The sequence below is a fragment of the Ahaetulla prasina genome, chromosome 1, assembly GCF_028640845.1.
Source record: "Ahaetulla prasina isolate Xishuangbanna chromosome 1, ASM2864084v1, whole genome shotgun sequence".
Taxonomy (NCBI): domain Eukaryota; kingdom Metazoa; phylum Chordata; class Lepidosauria; order Squamata; family Colubridae; genus Ahaetulla; species Ahaetulla prasina.
In genome coordinates, this window is record NC_080539.1 from 158,890,030 (window position 1) to 158,909,237 (window position 19,208).

Here is a 19,208-nt window from a genome sequence, read left to right on the forward strand (position 1 = left end):
CCCACCTCTGGTACAGAGAAAGGAACCAACATGATTAGAGAATTGGAAAGAAGGAGGGAATTGGGTTAATCTTAAAAAATAAGAATTGATCCAGGATATCCAGACTCAGGACTGGGATATTTGCCTCTGCTTCTGCCCATCTAATGAGATCAGAAAGCAAGACCTTGCTGAGACTGGTTTTTTGAGGAAATTCCATCTACAAAGACTTGGAGCTGAGATTTCTCAGTAATAGTCCTGTCAGGGAATTGTTTCCCTCCAAATATCTGATCATGCCCCCCAAAGGACCAGAAAAACTAGTCTTTTAAGGAATGCATTTTGGGGGTCTGGAGACTTAGGGATAGACAAATCACAACCTATTGGGTCATTGTTTCAGAGATAAAGAATGACCAAGGGCAAAAAAGTGGTGGGAGAGGGAGCAACTTCTGACTTCCTGCCAACTTGACTGTGGCTGATCATTCTCCAGCAGTCAACGATAGGACCAGTATAGTCAGCCTTCAGAGGGCTAGGGTGGGACTGGTCTATCTGTTGCCCAGCAGCCAAAGGAGGGGTCAATCCAGTGGTGAAATCCAATTTTTTTTACTACTGGTTCTGTGGCCAGCCAGAGGTGCTATTTGCCGGTTTTCCGAACTAGTCAAAATTTCCGCTACCAGTTCTCCAGAATCTGTCAGAACCTGCTGGATTACACCCCTAGGTCAATTACGGGACCGCCTTCTGTTACCTCATGCCTCCCACCGACCCGTACGCTCGCACAGAGAGGGCCTTCTCAGGGTGCCGTCCGCCAGACAATGTCGGCTGGCGGCCCCCAGGGGAAGATCCTTCTCTGTGGGGGCCCCCACTCTTTGGAATGAACTTCCCCCTGGTTTACGTCAAATACCTGACCTTCGGACTTTTCGCCGCGAACTGAAAACATATCTGTTTGTTCGTGCGGGGCTTTCTTAAATTGTTTAGTTTTAAATTTTAAATTTCTCTCTGGTTTTAATTGGTTTTTTTTAGATTTTTAACTGTTTTAATTCCGGCCACACTGTATAATAAGTTTTTTAATTTTATTTTAACTGTACATTGTTTCTTTTTACTTTGGCTGTACACCGCCCTGAGTCCTTCGGGAGAAGGGCGGTTTATAAATCTAATAAAATAATAATAATAATAAAATAATAATTTACCTAGCTTCTGGAGGGCTAAAATGGGACTAGTCTACTGAACCTTCAGGTGACGGTATGACAGCACTGAAGCAACACCCAATTCCCCAAATTTCAATTTCTACGGATGTCATCAGATTTTTGATGTACAGGTAATCCTTGATTTGCCACCTCAATTGAGCCCAGAATTTAAGTTGCTGAGTAAGAAATTTGTTACGTGACATTTGCCCCATTTTACGACTTTTCTTGACACCTTTGTTAAGTGAATCGCCGTTTTTATTAAATTAGCAATGAAGTTAAGTGAGTTTGGCTTCTGCATTGACTTTGCTTGTCAGTAGAGCATTTCCCTTCGTAGATGTGGTGGACTCCCTAGAGCAGTGATGGCGAACCGTCTTTGCATGTGTCGGAGCACTGGAAACCCAAAGACTGGGTTTCTGGCGTTCCGGCCTGAGTGAAGAGCAGCTGGCGCACACGTGCCCACAGACAGCACGCCATGGGTTTGCCTCTATAGGCCTAGAGGCTATAGGAACTTAGCAACACAGATACCTAAGTGTGTGTCAATGGCCAATTTGTGTTTGTGTACACACATATAATAGCATTTTTAAAAAATATATATTTTTATTGTTTAAACGTAAATATATTGAATACAGTGCAATTGTCTTAGGGTTCCACTTGCCATGAAACAAAGGTAAAAACAAACTAACATATATACTATTTTAAACAGTGCTTGTGCTGTAGTTATTTCTGACCATCGTATTCTAGAGTATCAAATTTATCTTTCATTCTAATGCCAACATTCTAATACATATATAGTATCTCTTTCCATTTCCACCTAACCTGATTCTATCGCATTCTAACTTCCAACCATTGATAGAATCTATTCCAGTGATGACTAACCTTTTTACCATCGCGTGCCAAAAACATGGGGAGCGTGGGGTGGTGGTGGTTTTGCACGCGTGCACGTGCTCACACCCATAATTCAATGCGTCTCCCCCATGCATGTATGCATGACCCCCCCGTGTGACCCCCCCCCTTTTGGCACACGATGGCACGGTGGGCCCAGTAGGCCTGTTTTTTGCCCTCCCCATGTTCCAGAGGCTTTCTAGGAACCTGGGGAGAGCAAAAACAGCCTTCCCCCAGCTCCGGAGCCCCTCCAGAAGCTGGAAACGGCCCATTTCCCGACTTCCAGTGGGACGAGAAGGCCCATTTTTCGTTCTCCCCAGGCTCCAGAGGCTTTCTAGGAACCTGGGGAGGGAGAAAACGGACTTCCCTACCCCTCCAGAGGCCGGAAACAGCCTGTTTCCTGACTTCCGGTGGGCCCAGAAGGCCTGCACGCGTGCATGTGCTCACACCCATAATTCAATGCGTCTCACCCATGCATGTATGCATAACCCCACCCCCGTGTGACCCCCCCTTTTGGCACACAATGGCACGGTGGGCCCAGTAGGCCCGTTTTTTGCCCTCCCCATGTTCCAGAGGCTTTCTAGGAGCCTGGGGAGGGCAAAAACAGCCTTCCCCCAGCCCCGGAGGCCCTCCAGAAGCTGGAAACGGCCCATTTCCCAACTTCCAGTGGGACCAGAAGGCCCATTTTTCGTTCTCCCCAGGCTCCAGAGGCTTTCTAGGAGCCTGGGGAGGGAGAAAACGGACTTCCCTACCCTTCCAGAGGCCAGAAACAGCCTGTTTCCTGACTTCCGGTGGGCCCAGAAGGCCTGAAAATTAGCTGGCTAGCACGCTCATGCGTGCTGGAGCTGAGGTAGGGCAATGCTTGTGTGCCCACAGATATGGCTCCGCGTGCCACCTGTGGCACACGTGCCATAGGTTCGCCATCACGGATCTATTCCATATAGCAAGGTATTCTGTATCCGCTTTCTCTTTTATTTTTAATGTTAGTCTGTCAATTTCTGCACAGACCAGTATCTTCCTTATTGTCTCTTCTTCCGTAGGGGTGTTTTTGCTCTTCCACTGCTACGCACATACAAGTCTTGCTGCGGTCAAGATGTGTAATATGAAGTAACATATAATAGCATTTTTAAGTAACCTAAAAGGGGAAGCATTTCCTCTGTTATTGTGGTAGTTGGGACACAATACAGAAAGCACTTCTGAATAGAAGATGGTGGAACTAATTACTAGAGAAGTGGGAGGCTCTCATTCCCTGAGGGTGGTGACATGGAAACTAGTTAGCCACTTACCAGGATGCAATTGAAGATTCCGATTTCATGTTTAAAGCCCTTTGTTATATAGATCCTGACTACTGTATATAAGGGACTGTTTATTTCCAATTGTTTATACAATCAAGAAGGCTGTGTGTGTTCGGGCTCCCCATCAGGTTTATTTTACAGGACCACAAAGCAGACCTATTCTGTTGCAGCACCTGCCCTCTGGAATGATATTCCCCTAAGAGATTTGTGCAGTTCCCACCCTTATGACATTCATGAACCCAATAAACACCTGACTAGTCTCACAGGTCATCTGGTAGGGTGGGTGTGAAGCTCTCTTTAATTACTGTATTTTTTGGAGTATAAGACTTTTTTCCCTCCTAAGAGGCTGAAAATTTGGGTGCCTGTGATACTCTGAATGTAACCTCACGCAGTGCCCAAAATGGCTACCTGGAACAGCTCCTAATTCTCTTACCTCTTCCGCGCTTTGCCTGCTTTAGCCACTGGAGCTCCCTTCGAGGATCAGCTGTGCTTTTGAAGCTGTTTTCCAGTCCCAAAGCGAGCAAAGCGATCTTCCGTGCTTTGCCTGCTTTTCTAATTGCTGCTACCTCTGACAACCAGCTGTGCTTTAGAAGCACAGCCCCAACCAGCCCCAACCTCAAAACCAGAGTGCTGGGACTAGCCAGATGAATACCTGGTAGGCAGAATTCCCCCCCCCCATTTTCCTCCCCCATAATTAAGGTGTGTCTTATACGCCGGTGCATTTTATACTCTGCAAAATAAAGTATATTTTGTTTATAATTCGTTGATCTCCCAGACAGCCAGGCTCTCTTTTTTATGCATTATAAATTTCTTGTCAATACATCACCAGATTCATCAAGGAATCAGGCCCCATCGAAATTGTATAAACAAATAAATAAATGTTTTAATTTTGCCCTGAGCAGGGAATGCACTCAAAGGCTTATGAAGCCCCTTCCAGTTCTAAAGTTCTAGAAAGTAAGCTGTTAACTTGGATTAATATGGGAAAAACATACAACTGAAACCCTTTCCCAGCACAATGGATTGAAATTTGGAGACAAGTTAGAAGGCTGGAAAGGATAAAACAGTATCACTTTTCACTTTTCTTGGGGGAGAGGTTTTTGAAGGATGTGCTTTTTTCAGTTAGAAAAGAGATCAAATGTTCTACTTGGGGTAAACTTTCTGACAGCAATTAATGAAAAAGGAGCAAAGAGGAAGTAGTCAGGTTATGACATGACATGGCAGACAAAAAAACGCTACAGGAAGATTTTCCGAAGGAAGTTTTTTATGTTTCTTGTTGAAGGATCTGTAAATGTTTATCACTTGATGGGGTATCATGGGAGATTTAGCCTAAAGGAGAAAAAGTAAAGGAAGTCACTATGACAAAGAGGGATGGGAAACAGAACCATTTAGAGATCCTTAGGAAGATTCCACCCCATCCCAAAATCCTTTTTCTGGCTTCAGATACTATTAATCTCTTGGGATAAAATAAAAAGTCTGGTACAACATCTGACAGTTGAGTTGCTCCCGTCAGAAAGTGAAAACGAAAACAATCTGACCATTGTATTTTTTTGTATTTCCCACCCTGCCCCCCCAGCTTTATAAACAATTATGTAAAAGAGCAGTGTAGTATTCTTATGGCCATATCCCCATAAGTGATTGCTTTTTGGGAAGGGCTCTAATGAGGAAACCTCTCCCCCTTTATTTATTCTCCCCCATACCAGCCATATTTTTCCTCCCCAACCCTCCACACTGGGAGCATTTTTAAAAAACTTTTTATCTTGTTACAACTCTTTGGCACCACAAGGACACAGCCGACTTCCCTATTCTTCCCATCATCCCACCTACATTTTTTGAGAGATTCAGGATGCTGCTCCTGTCCCATTCCTATCCGGTAGCTGAAGCATCGAAAAGCTTTCTTAGTTCTTCCAAATTGGATGCGTTTTTCTTCTTAGCTCGATATAAAAGATAAACAGTATAGGCTGTTCTGGAACAAACTCAAAGATGATGCAGTTAGCTCCAGTTGTCCCGGCAAGTTGCTATGCTTCTATAGCCATCTTGAATTTGATCATGGAAGACCAGACATGTTTTTTTCTTGTTACACTATCAAACTTTCACTTCATTGATAGGGACAGCAAGGAATCCTGTTATTTGGTGTGGATGCATGCTTGCATCCAATCTAACATCTTTCACCGCTACACACCTCCACAGGCAGGTTTTGTTTGGAAGAACTCAACACACTTTCTTACCCCTAAGTCTACATGAGGGATCTGGAAAAAACATAGCCAGAAGCCAAACCAAAGAGCTCTGTGCCTCTAAGCAGGGGTGTCAAACTCAAGGCCCACGCGGCAGATGCGTCACACACTGGCCATAACCACCCCCGGTTTAGCAAAGGGGGAAAAAGCCATGATACGGTACGTGATGTGACGACGTGAGTTTGACACCCCTGGGTTTCTTCTGAGTCATCTTTTGGTCCAAGAACCATATCAATTCCGCCCCCAACCCACATCTGTAAATGTATGATCTCTGCAGCATACACATACCTTTATCTTTGTTCAGGGATGTTTTTTTCCCCCTCAAACGAGATATTCCAAAAATCCTGATAGATTTTTTTAATTTTAAAAATTATTCAGCTGTCTTTTTATTATAACATTCATATTTTGTAGGAAACATCCCTGAGATCATCCTTTCTCGTAAGACATTTTTACTGTAGTGTTCGGTCCCTGTCTCTCAGATATAAGGCTGCTGACTGGAAAAGGTAGAAAGTTTCACATTTAAATGAGGAAACAGAATGCTGTCAGGTTGATATACTTTATTTCAGATAGAACTGTATTTACGAAATGTACATTGTATGAATTAATGCAAAAATGAACTATGTGAAATATTAACCGCTCTGCATGGCAGAGATTAACTGATGCAAATCAATACTGGTTTAACTGTATTTTGGATAATGTGCTCATAGTTATGTATATATTTTGTATGTGCAAATGTGTGTGTGTGTGTATTTCAACTTGTTCCTTTAAATCAATTCATTCATACAGAAAGCAAATCATCACTTCAAAGACTGCGGAAGACAGGTTGCATATTGTGATAAAGCCCCAAGAATCACTTGTACCCAGCATCTTCCCTTTTGAGACTTAAATCTTTGGAATGCATTCAGTTTCATTGCAGCAATGCTTAATAGCCAGGAGATATGCCAGTTCCAACCACAGTCCATGGCCACTTCCTCCAATTATGTTTAACATCCCTCTTTTACAGTTATGCATTAGGTGGCATTCTTTGCGGTTTATGAACGGTAGTTCTGCGGAATTATTTATGCAGCTGATAATTAAATGCATTTGGATTAAATTCTACTTTCATGTGAAAGTCCCATTCATATTTTACTACTGTGTATTATTCAAAGTTATCCCCAAGATACTAGACCCAACTGATAAATATCCTATTTTTTTAAGGAAATAAAAAAATAAATAAAGAGAAAACTAAGGGAATGAAAAGATAAAAAGGAAAGGAAAATGATCTCCATAGATTATAGTAAAAGTTAAGAGAATACCTTGTTAAGAAAAGCAACTTTTATGGCTCACTGATTCTGGATAAACATTCTAATCTTAGAAAGTATAGGCAGAAAGGCCGGGTGAATTTGAACTCGGAATATTTCTAAGAAGCTTCAAGCTTAGCTTAACCCAACTTCAAGAGTATACCCAATGGGTTCTGCCCCAGACTGCTTCTGGATTCCGGCAATTGTAGATAAGGAGAGAATGGCATCCACAATATCACCTGAATGCTCGAGAAACCATACTTCTGAAATAATACAGGTAGACCAAACAGGTTATATTCCCTCCAAAAAGGAAAAAGATGGGGCAACCCAGGGTTTATAACAAAAGCACTAAAATATATCCTCAGGGGAAAAAACGAAGGCAGCAGTAATATCTTTCAGACGCAGAAACAGCCTTCAAAGAACTTTGAATGGCCTTTCTTATTAGAGAGTGAATCCAGGAGAAGAATTTAAAACTTTATAGAGCACAGATCGGTGGCAAACAGCAAAGATCACAACAAACGAAACCGTCTCCACAAGCATTCCAATAAAGCAAAGGCCCCAGAGGTGTCCATTTTCCACTCTCATTACTTGTAATGGTTTTAGAAGTTTTAGAGCAGGGATGAAATGCTCCTGGTTCAGACTGGCTCACCTGATCCAGTAGCAATGGTGGCGGGTGGTAGCAAAAATCCCTGCCCATCCCCCAAGACCAGCTGAGCCGCGCAATCATCAGAGGCTTTTTTTTTTTACTTTTAAAAGCATTTTTTCTTCAGCCAAAAAAACACTTTTAAAAGTTAAAAAAAAAAAGCCTCTGATGATTGTGCGGTTCAGCTGGGATCGTCAGAACCCTGTTAAAACATTTTTTCTACAACCTCTTCAGCCAAAGAGGCTGTAAAAAAAAGTGCTTTTAAAGCCGGGGTCTCCAACCTTGGTCCCTTTAAGACTTGTGGACTTCAACTCCCAGAGTTCCTCAGCCAGCTTTGCTGGCTGAGGGACTCTGGGAGTTGAAGTCCACAAGTCTTAAAGGGACCAAGGTTGGAGACCCCTGTTTTAAAGGGTTCTGGTGATCAGGCAACTCAGCTGGGATTGTCAGAACACTTCCTCTGGCGATCCCACCTGAGTTGCCTGATCATCAGAGGCTTTTAAAAACATTTTTTCTCTTTTTCGGCTGAAGAGGTTGTAGAGAAAAATGCTTTTAAAGGAAAAAAAAAAAGTTGGCCATGCCCACCCAGTCACATTACCCCCCCAAGCCACGCCCACAGAAACGGTAGTAAACAAATTTTACATTTCACCCGTTTTAAAGGATAAGATTCGGTGAGACAAACAAATGCTTCAGAATAAGGTCTTGTGGGGCAAATACAAGTGGAAATGCTTTGCAAATACAGATGCTACGTAGATGATTAACCATAGTGCAACCATAAAGCCCTAGGCGGCTTCCATGGCAGAGCAGAAAGGCTAGTACGGGGGATCACAAGCCAGGTTTTCTCTTTACAGTTTTTGACCAGGCTTCCTATTCAAAAGCAGAAATGTAGGCCACACTGAATGAGACATAGAAAATAGGTCTCTTAGTTGTTGTTGTTTTCTTTAATAGAACATTGCTGCAACACATTTCAAATATAGCACCACGCACAGCTAATTCAGGTACGAAGCACTGAACTCTGAGCACGCAATTTGAAAATAGCCATTCTTCCTTTTTTTTATTCTTTCATTTTCACCGAAGAGTTATATCTATATCTATATCTATCCTGAAATATATTAACATTTTTTTTATACTCTAACTCTTTTCATTAAATATTATTTTTTCTTTCAATGGAAAGTTTAGTTTCTTTAAAAAAGGTGGAAAGAATCAAGAATCGACACTCTGCTCTGCTCTGAATCCCAAAATAAGTGTCTCAAAAGCCAAGGGGATAAAGTGCGAGGAAAATAACGGAAGTCTCAAAAATAGCTTTGAACATTGTTTCAATAAAGTGCTTCTTCTAGGTTATTTTAATAACCCCACCATCACTTCACTGATATCCCACAATTTTCTTGCAACCAAGTCATCCGCGGCCTTGGGCAACAACTGCTCCTCCTTGCAGTCTCCAAAGTATTTCCCAGATACACCCTCTACTTCAGGAGAAGCCGACAGATAAACAATGGTCTGAGCTCCTTCTGATGGAGACTTGAAGAATGCCCAAGATACCAAATTGAAAAGGGGCTTGGCTAATAAAGGAATATGTATATACCTACCTAGATTTGTTCTGACAATACCAGGATGTAATACGTTCACAGTGACACCTGTGTTTTGTATGCGTCGGGCTAACTCCCTGGTAAACAGTATGTTGGCCAGTTTACTTCGACTATAGGCAAAGCTTTTGTTATAACTTAGTTCACTATTTAAGTCATCAAAGTTGATTTCTCCATATTTGTAAAGCTTGGAGGATACCACTACAATCCTGCTGGGAGCAGAACTTTTTAGAAGACCAAGGAGAAGATTTGTGAGCAAAAAGTGACCTAAGTGATTGACGCCAAACTGCATCTCAAAACCATCCTCAGTCTTCATATAAGGACACTGGAATATCCCAGCATTGTTGATCAGGACATCCAACCTTGGCTCTTCCTGTATGGGAGAGAGAGAGAGAGAGAGATATTAAAATCTTGTCTTCTAAAGGAAAAATGGTGAAAGTTTAAGTTCTTAATATTCCATGTTCATAAAGCATCTTTGATATCCCCTTTTTCCCTCAAATTTTCTACTTGCACAATTTTGGAAGACTGTCAGACAAAGTTCCTGAGAGGGGAAAAAAGAAACATGTCTAAAGAAAGTCAAACACCACAACACAAAAGGAACATAGCCAATCCTTACAGCTTCCTTCACGATTACCTGATTCTTATGTACTTTTTTTTAAGACACACATTTATTAGAATTACAATGCATCTTTTCTTCAGAAATTCATATGGGGATCTCTTTCTGATTCCTACAGCAACGATCTTGTGAGATTGTCTGGGTGAGAAACAGCAACAATCTCAAAGTTTCCATAGATGAAAGACTATTTGGAACCTATGCTTCTCATGCTGGCTGCAAGGAATGGGTGCCCATCCTGTTGTTACAATTCCCAAAAATCCTTGCCACCAAAGCCATGATGAGGTGTATCGTTAAGCAACACTTATGAGGCTCAAAAGTTTGTGACTGCCCAGCATTCCTCCCTATTAGTTGTGCCAGTTAGGGTCAGGAAGAATTACAGTACAGCAGCCACAGGAAGTAGGCACAAGTTCTCCATTTCTGCAATAGGATAAAATCTATTATTAGCTGAACTTCTATAGAACAAGCAAAGGCAAATCCAACATTGCTCAAGTATATATCTACTAAATATTTTTGTAATTCTCTTCAAATGCTCTGGAGCAGTGGTGAAATATAATTTTTTTTACTACCGGTTCTGTGGGCGTGGTTTGGTGGGTGTGGTGTGATTTGGTGGGCTTGATGGGCATGGCAGGGGAAGATACTCTAAAATCTCCATTCCTACCCCACTCCAGGGGAAGGATACTGCAAAATCTCCATTCCCACCCCACTCTGGGACCAGCCAGAGGTGGTATTTGCCGGTTCTCTGAACTACTCAAAATTTCCGCTACCGGTTCTCCAGAACCTGACAGAACCTGCTGGATTTCACCCCTGCTCTGGAGATCAAAACATTCCTACATCTTAGACAGATGCACAGTCTTCTATTTGATTAAGGGAATTTAAAAATAAAAACCCTCCTCTGTTTCCTAAGATATAAACATAATTTTACATCTTACAATTTGTATACAAAAGCCGAGAAGCTTGAAGGACCAGCATATCTATCTCATCTACCCAATTATAAATCAACAGATGATTGTGCCTTTCTTAATTTTATAACATCAAAGTGGTGCTTGAGGTTATGAAGCATTCAATTGTTCAAGATTGTCTTCTGAGCTAGTCTGCATTTCAGGCCTCACATTCTTTCCCCATCACTTAAAAAACATTCTGCAGTGCTAATATTCATGCTGGAAAGGCTGTTTATTGCTTCTTCAGCAATGTCTGGGGAAAAAACAAACAGTCTCTTGACGTTGCATGCTTCCAGTGGAAAATCACAACTAATTTTAGCTAGCAATTTGCATACACACAATGCAACGTATGTGTTTATGTCCTTTACCACATCTGCTGGATATTAATTCCCATAAGGTGAAGTGATTTCTCTGGAGATACTAGTGGAAGGATCCGAGACCCCTGTCTACATCTGCAAAGCATACCCTGTCTCTGAGCAGTCCACACACATATGCTTCCTTACTGCAGCTCACAGGTGAGGAGAGGATGATAAAGCTCATTTGCACTGATGAAGAGGCTGGATAAAACTTGGATCTTTAAAATCCAATACAAAGGAACCTCCTGATTCCACTATTTTTTTATAGCACCTACCAGAATCCAATATTAAAAAGTAAACCGGTTGTGTTATTGCCTAGTACATTTTAACTATTGTGGATCTATTTTCAGCATCATCATGCTGCAAAAATATGAATGTAAAAATGGATCCTCTTAAAGTTGCATGTTTTTTAGTTGGAATACATAAGCAATTAGTATATTACAGATAACTTCCATCGACAAGCAATGAGTCATCTCAACCATAGAGTTGACTATTTAAAATACCACCTGCAAGAGCTAGTTTTTTTTTTGTTTTTTTGTTTACATTTATACCCCGCCCTTCTCCGAAGACTCAGGGCGGCTTACAGTGTATAAGGCAATAGTCTCATTCTATTTGTATATTTTTACAAAGTCAACTTATTGCCCCCCCAACAATCTGGGTCCTCATTTTACCTACCTTATAAAGGATGGAAGGCTGAGTCAACCTTGGGCTGGGCTCGAACCTGCAGTAATTGCAGGCTACTGTGTTCTTAATAACAGGCTTTTACCAGCGTGAGCTAAACCGGCCAGTTGGATGGCCAATAGGGGTTTTCAAAACAACAGGTGCAGACAAGTCTGTTACACAGGAAGCAAACAAAGGGGGTGGGAGTGGGTGGGAAGCAGAACTAGTTTATATTTTGCCTATGTATAGACTTCATGTGAAAGTGCTCACTGGAATTGTTATTTAACATACTTCATAATAAATCTTACTAATCAGAATATGGACACTTGTTCTTAGGGCTAATTGTTTCAACTAGAGACGGCTACTATGGTAGAAGCCAGATATCATCTGGTGCAAAAATGTAGTTCTATGGCACAGACCCTCATAAAGCTACAATTTTTCATACAATCTTCAGGAAAACGCCATCATGCTGAATGCAATGTCTACAATGAACCATCACAAATATGGATCTGAAATCCATATTTGTGATGGCTCATTACAGACATTGCGACAACCCAACAATGACATCAAACCACTTTGGAACTGTTTTTGTTATGACTCATTGTATACAGATGGATGTAATCTGTGATTTGACAGCTTTAAGTTTAGCTCATATAAAATAAGGCAAAAAAACTAGGCTCTATGTTTTGTAAACACATGTTTGCACTACAGTTATATCATCACAATGTGGCCTAGGATTTAATGGTGAGGTCATGTACATCAAATGGATTTGTGATTTGTGATCTATGCTGCCAAAAATGATTGCCAATCAAGACTGTCAGGGTTCCCTGTATGCAGGCAGATGTGTTCTATTATCTGATTGTGGTTTCATATGGCTAACATGTTTTTGTGTCACAGCAATGTCAACAGTGTGAGATCAATATTGGCCTGCAGCTTGTAGATATTTAATGGGATGGGAACTGAAAGATTCCATGTAAGAAAATCAGGTGGATCTATGCCTCACCTATGTCTTTGTGCCATGCTGCCAGAACCTGCATATGATATTCATGAAAAGTGATGGCTTGTTATGTGCCAATGAACCTGCTCACGATTTTTATGAAGATCAGAAATGAAAAAAATTTGAACCACAACAACGAGATTCAAGGATACATACACCAAACACCTCCCAAATCTCCTGATTTGTGACAAGACAATGCATGGAGCTGATACCGTCTTATGACTTTGCTATGCTCATAACTGAACCCATACGAATGAAGAAGAGCCATTTTCCAGATTCCTACTTTAGCCATGGGGGGAATGGGTGGGGTGGGGTACCAAAAATAGTCGAGAGAGATAATTGTCAGCATGCATGCATAACTGTTAGATGATGCCCATGAAAAAGTGATGGGAAATCAAGAGCTTCTATTTAGAACCTATGTTTTTTTCTGTTACTGGATTAGCCTCAAACGGCCTGACCTATTTTTAGGGCGCACTAAGTTATTTACAGGCATAGTCTGTTCAGGTTTCAGGTGAATAATAATAATAATAATAATAATAATAATAATAATAATAATAATAATAATAATAATAATAATAATAATAATAATAATAGGAGGAGGAGGAGGAGAAGAGGAGGAGGAGGACCTGCGTGCCTCCCGTCCCTGTCCTAATATTCCTTTTTATTTACTCTTTTCATGTATCCAAATTATGTTTATACTTTTACCTATTATCTTATATATGATTGACAGAATAAATAAACAAATAAATAACATAAATGAATCCCACTTAAAAGCCGCATCGAACGAGAGAAAGACGTTCTGTTTAGTTTCCAAGGGCTGCAGTGCGGACCCTGACTAGCCATAACCTGCTGCAAAAGAAATGTTGCTGCCTCGGCCACGCGCCAGATCGCAATTAGGCTAAAGGGGGGGGGGGTGTCCCTCTTGTACCTTCCACCAGGCTCAGCGGGATCCTCCCCATCGTCCCACGCACGAAGGATTCCAGGACCCTCTTTATGTTAAGACCTCCCCTCCCGGAGCGGGGTGGGCTCAATTTGTATTTCCTGGAGCAGGGAGGATTCCCCCAATGGGTTAAAATCCACCCCCGTCCACTCCCCCCGTCCACCCCGACCGTACCTGCAGCACCTGCTGGCAGAAGCTGTGCACGGAGCGGAGCGAAGCCAGGTCGAGCTCGTGCACCACCAGCTCCCCGCGGCACTCGCCCCCCCCGCGCGAGCAGAGGCCCACTTCGGCGCGGAGCTCGCGGGCGGCTTCCTCCGCGCGGCCGCAGTCCCGGCAGGCCATGATGACCCTCGCGCCTTGCCGTAGCAGCTCGGCCGCCGTGGCCCGCCCCAAGCCGCTGTTGGCCCCGGTGATGATGGCAGTCTTGCCTTCCATCGGGCCGCCGGCCGGCATCTTCAGCGCGATTTTTCTGGCCACGGAAGAGAAGCAGCGCACGATGAAGAGCAACCCGCCCCCCAGAGCGGCGGCCAGGAGGATCCCGGCCGCGGCCATCGCCTAGAGTCCCAGGCTGGACGGGATTGGGCGCGGGCTGGGCCGACCGAGGGATCAGTCAAGAGTTACGACCCAATGACATCGCGCGGCGGGCGGTGAGGGAGGGGGGCCAGGAACCTCCGGGAATTGGGTAGGTTGTCCGTTTCGTCTCGCTTGGCATTCTGGGAAATATAGTTAGCTGGCGCGAAGCCGGGATTCGATTTTTACCTGTCGCTCACCCTGCTCCGTCCTGATTGGCTTTTTTCTTTTTTTACGTCCGATCTCGTGTCATTATTATGCAAATACAATGATTGTCATCTTGCTTCAAAACAAGTTGCGCCGGTGCAAAAAGAAACCTGGTTTATTTGTTAGACATATATCAACAAAGCGGGAAATTAATTTGCTTAGCTAATCTGCTTTAATCAGTGTCTGTAGTAACGAATGGTCCTGATAGTTTGGAATTCTTTCACGTTCAAACTTCCTTCTGACCTGTTTAAATCTAATTTCCACTTGCTTACATTTTCCCTCTGTACCATGTGTAGAGGATAACACTTTATTTATGCATTGGATGAACTGGATTCTGTTTTACTTTTTATGGTGTAATAAAATTCCAGTGCTTAAAATTGCCATCAGATTCTTTTTTCCCCTGTTTGCAGCATAAACATAGAAAGATTAGATTATTCACATCTAGTTCCTGATTTAGGATCTCCAGTATACTTACTTAAAGGAGAACAAATTCCAGATGTCTGCATTTAATTGTTTTAGGGTGAGGAAGGTCAGCTTAAGTAGATATACTTTTACTACTTGGGATGTGTTTTGTTTAACAAATGTTGGAAATTCAACCAATGCTTGTGCTCGTGTATGTATTACAGGGGTGTCAAACTGGCAGCCTGTGGCCTGAATGCATCAAGCACAGGCCACGCCCACCCCGGCTCTGCAAAGGCAAAAGTCACGATATATCATATGTCATGTGACTCCATCGAGTTTGACACCCGTGATGCATTACAAAACACTTACCTGTAATCACGTCCCTTGAAGTCTCATTTAATAAACTAGTTGGGCAGAAATAGTACTACTACTGAGCGATATTCATTGCTTTGAAAAGTATGGCATCATGAAAATTTCTCCCGTTTGAATGATGACATCATGAAACAAATGACATCATTTTATCAGGTCTGATGCCATTATACAAATTGCTGCAGATGATATAATGATATAATGGAGGGTGTGAATAACATCATTTAGATTACTTTCTAATGAAGTTGTCAGATGGCGAGTCAGGATAGGAGCTGATACAGTCACACACAGGGACAGCACTTAAACAAAGGAGGGAGTTTATTTTAAACACTGCCAAATAAAGCCTTTAGTTACACATTTTCACTATTCAGTATCTGAAACTCCTTAAATATGACACAATGTCTTCTGGTCTTTTCATGTGTGCACAACACTCCAGGATTTTCTTTCCCGGCTGCTTCCTGCCTGCCAGAATTTTTGGATTTGTAAGCTCCACGTCATTCCATGTTTACCAAGTGATGTCCTCTCTAGCAGCATGAACTGCAGCATCTGCAAATTAAAAAATTCCTTCTCTACCTTCTTGCCTCTTTATATCCTATCTATGACATACATGTGCCAGTCTACAAGTACCTTCCAACATTTCCCTATCTATGACATACATGTGCCAGTCTACAAGTACCTTCCAACATTTCCCTCTACCTGCCTCTGTGATTGCGATCTTGTGCTAAGTCATCTCTCTATAAAAACCCCAACCCCTTTTCTTTAACTGGGCACTTCAATCTGCTGCAGATGCCATTGTTCAAATGTGTTAGATCGCAGCAGGAATCTTATTTGCTGTATGCCATATTTGTTGTGCCGATATCTGGTAAGATTTCACTGTAATGTCTTTGGATAACAACTTTAAACAACAGCCCAGGATTGGTATAAGTCCAGTGTTATCCAGTTGGAAAAAAAATAGTAATAGAATCACTTAGATGAGATGATCAGTCTAGAAATGTGATAATAAATATAAATGTATTGTTATGAACTATTGCTGATTCCTTGCCAACCTCACATTTAATTTATAATATCAATGGTAGATTCTATGGGCGAGATGCCAGAAGCAGCAGCGTGTAGGCTTTGGTTGTGGCTGAACACCCCACCCCTCCAATGCATATCTCCTTTATCTCGAAGCAAGATCTTGCCAGGGATGGCATGTTCCTGCTCACTAAGCAGAATGAGATTCCCCTCAACCCCTCCTTTTCCAAGGCTTCAGGCTTTTTTTAGAAACTAAGAGAGCTTTTATGTGGGAAGAAAGAAAATAAAATGTGTGCTGATGTAGAAGGTAAAAGCTGAGATAACAGATTTAAACTTGAGGTTTCCAAAATCAATCAATCAAACAAACAAACAAACAAACCCAAGAACAAGAAAAATTGAATCAAAAAGGAAATATTGCTTGGATAAATATTAGCAAGCGACTAGTTGGCATTGCATTGTTATTCTTTATTTCCTGTTCGCTAGTCAAAGTTGTTATTTCTGAAGTTTATATGATCTATATAAGCTCAGTTATAGTATGAATAATGCAAACCTGGGATAATTAATTAATTACCATTTTGAGAGCTGCCCATCTCAAATTCATAATTAGAGGCAGGTAATGTTAAAGAAAATACAAATACAGAAAAACATACACGTAGAAAGAATAGTTGGGGCAAAACCAGACCCCTCAATCACAAACCAATATAATCAATATACAGGCTCAGCGTCATCTCTTGACACCTAGGCCCTGTGTCACAAATTGTTAGCTTATTCATCAGAGCCTGTGATTTATTTACCTATGCATTTACTTATTTGTATCCCATCTTTATTATTTTTGCAAATAATTCAAGGCAGATAATATATCCACCACACCTTCCTCCTCCTATTTTCCCCACAACAACAACCATGTGAAATGGGTTGGGCTGAAAGAGAGTGACTGACCAAAGTTACACAGCTGGTTTTCATGGTTAAGCTGGACCTGAACTCAATCTCCTGCTTTTTAGCCTGGTGCCTTAACCAATAGTTTCCCACTGAGTTTATATGTTTAGTAGTACTATCTTGATATTTTCAATATCATTGGAAGAGTTACATCTTCATCATATGATAACTAACATTGAACATTGAACAGAAATGCTTGTACTAAGGCAGAGGGAGAAATACAATGTCTTTTCTATCTTTTGTTACAATAAAATGTTGATAATTATTTATTACCGGTAGGCATTCTATTCTTTGAGAGAATGATCATTCATTGATTATAGAAAAATAATATATATTTGCAGAGTTTAATACCATAAGATAATTCGTTAAAAATGTGGACATTCTTTTATGAAAAGTAGAAAAATACTTAATATTTAGATTTTATTAAGATGGGAGAGTAGTTTTAAACAGAGGTTTGCTTATAAATAACAAGATAATAACTGGCATTTTCAGTTCGCTCACGTGATCATTCAGCAGGATAAATAATGTACCGTAATAAATTTAAGAAAGCTAAGGGATAAAAACAGCTACATCTGATTCCATTGTGTGGAAAGCCTAAACTGGGGTGGTTTGATCATAGAGAGAATGAATGGAGATCAAAATGTAAAACAAATAGGAAGAGTAAATAGGTTGAGAAAAAGGGAATGACAGAGAAAGTCATGGCTAGATGGAACTGATAAAAAGTCCCGAGACTGGAAAAGGTGAATAATTTAATGAATGAAGGAATATATGAAACAATCTGTGGAGGCAATGGAAACAAGGACAATTTGCAAGGCTAGAGAGGTAGGGAATACTGTAGTCTTGATGTAGACCAATGTTACTTGTATTTTTTTTATTTTTCTTATCTTATGCCCTTAATTTCTTTTGTTATTTCTTATTGGTGTCTGTGTTCTTCATACAGCCATGCAACTTACCATGAAAGGAAATAGCACAATGGGTATGTATGTATGTATGTATGTATCATCAAAGCAATGGTGGAATTCAATTTTTTTTACTACCAGTTCTGTGGCCGTGGCTTGGGGAGCATGGTGTGGCTTGCCAGGCGTAACAGGGGAAGGATATTGCAAAGTCTCCATTCCCTCACCGCTCTGGGGCCAGCCGGAGGTGGTATTTGCCAGTTCTCCGAACTACTCAAAATTTCCATTATTAGTTCTCCAGAACTTGTCAGAACCTGCTTAATAGCACCCCTGCATCAAAGTGGATCTAAATTATTTTTGAACTCTGGTAGAAGTCCTGCAATGGTCAAATGCAATGAGAAATATGGAGCTGGAGCAGGATCAATTTAAACATTCCTTTGGCAATGTGCTTTTAAATTATTTTTTTTCTTCCCAGTAGAATTGGTACTAGGGCTTCAGATCCCACAAAAACAAAAAAATACACACACTTTTTAAAATATACAGACAATTCTACATTTATAGATACTTCTATTAATTCTGCAAGTTATTTTCAATAATTTTGGAAGGTGTTGAGCAGTAAATTTTTAGTTTATGCGGAGTTTATGGCTGTAACAGCCTTTCACAAAGCCAAATTAGTGTTTGAAAAGCTCTGAGGTTATTAATGTTCAGAAAAACTGGATTCAAGTGCCTAGCTGCAGTGACTGTAAATGGAGGAAGATATTCACCATAGCCTGCTTATGTAACCCTTCCAAGGCAGATTCTCTCAGGCTCTAGTCAGAAAATTTATAGCTACACATTACACAGAGATGTTCACTGAGAATTTTCTGCCCTACTTCTCATTAATTTGCTTGAAAGGCCAAAGAACTTTACTTTCAGGTTCTCCTATGTGGCGATTAATGAGAAAGGACAGTGATAGCAGCCAAACTTATGCTACTGTATTCATTAAGTGCCGATTATGTTGACCTAAAAGTTCTGAAGTTTAAATTAAAACAATAATGTATGTATGTATGTATGGGGCATAATGGATAATGGCTAAAGACCACTAAAGACTGCAAAGCTGGGTTTGAGATCCAAACACTGTGCAATGGTGTAAGCTTCTGTTACTTGCCCCAACTCCTTATAGCAGTTTGGAAGCATGCAAATAGGTACCACTTCCGTGGTAAGTGTTCCATGCAGTGGTGGGTTGCTACCAGTTTGCCC

The 19,208-nt window shown here is 41.2% G+C and overlaps 1 protein-coding gene across 1 annotated transcript; it reads right to left on the reverse strand.

Annotated features, from left to right (window-relative positions):
• Positions 1-8,013: 8,013 nt before the first annotated feature.
• RDH14 (retinol dehydrogenase 14) lies at positions 8,014-15,440 on the reverse strand. The gene is made up of 2 exons (XM_058179202.1): positions 13,750-15,440; positions 8,014-9,441 (listed from the first exon to the last, which is right to left on the reverse strand). Exons 1-2 carry the CDS (start codon positions 14,125-14,127, stop codon positions 8,824-8,826), a joined length of 996 nt encoding a protein of 331 aa, XP_058035185.1. The 5' UTR covers positions 14,128-15,440; the 3' UTR covers positions 8,014-8,823.
• Positions 15,441-19,208: the final 3,768 nt, after the last annotated feature.

Excerpts from the sequence above, each read along its gene's own strand:
- RDH14 (XM_058179202.1), bottom strand. The coding sequence starts at position 14,127 with ATGGCCGCGGCCGGGATCCTCCTGGCCGCCGCTCTGGGGGGCGGGTTG. Across the intron at positions 9,442-13,749 it reads TCTGCCAGCAGGTGCTGCAG|GAAGAGCCAAGGTTGGATGT; the intron begins GTACGGTCGGGG and ends TCTCCCATACAG.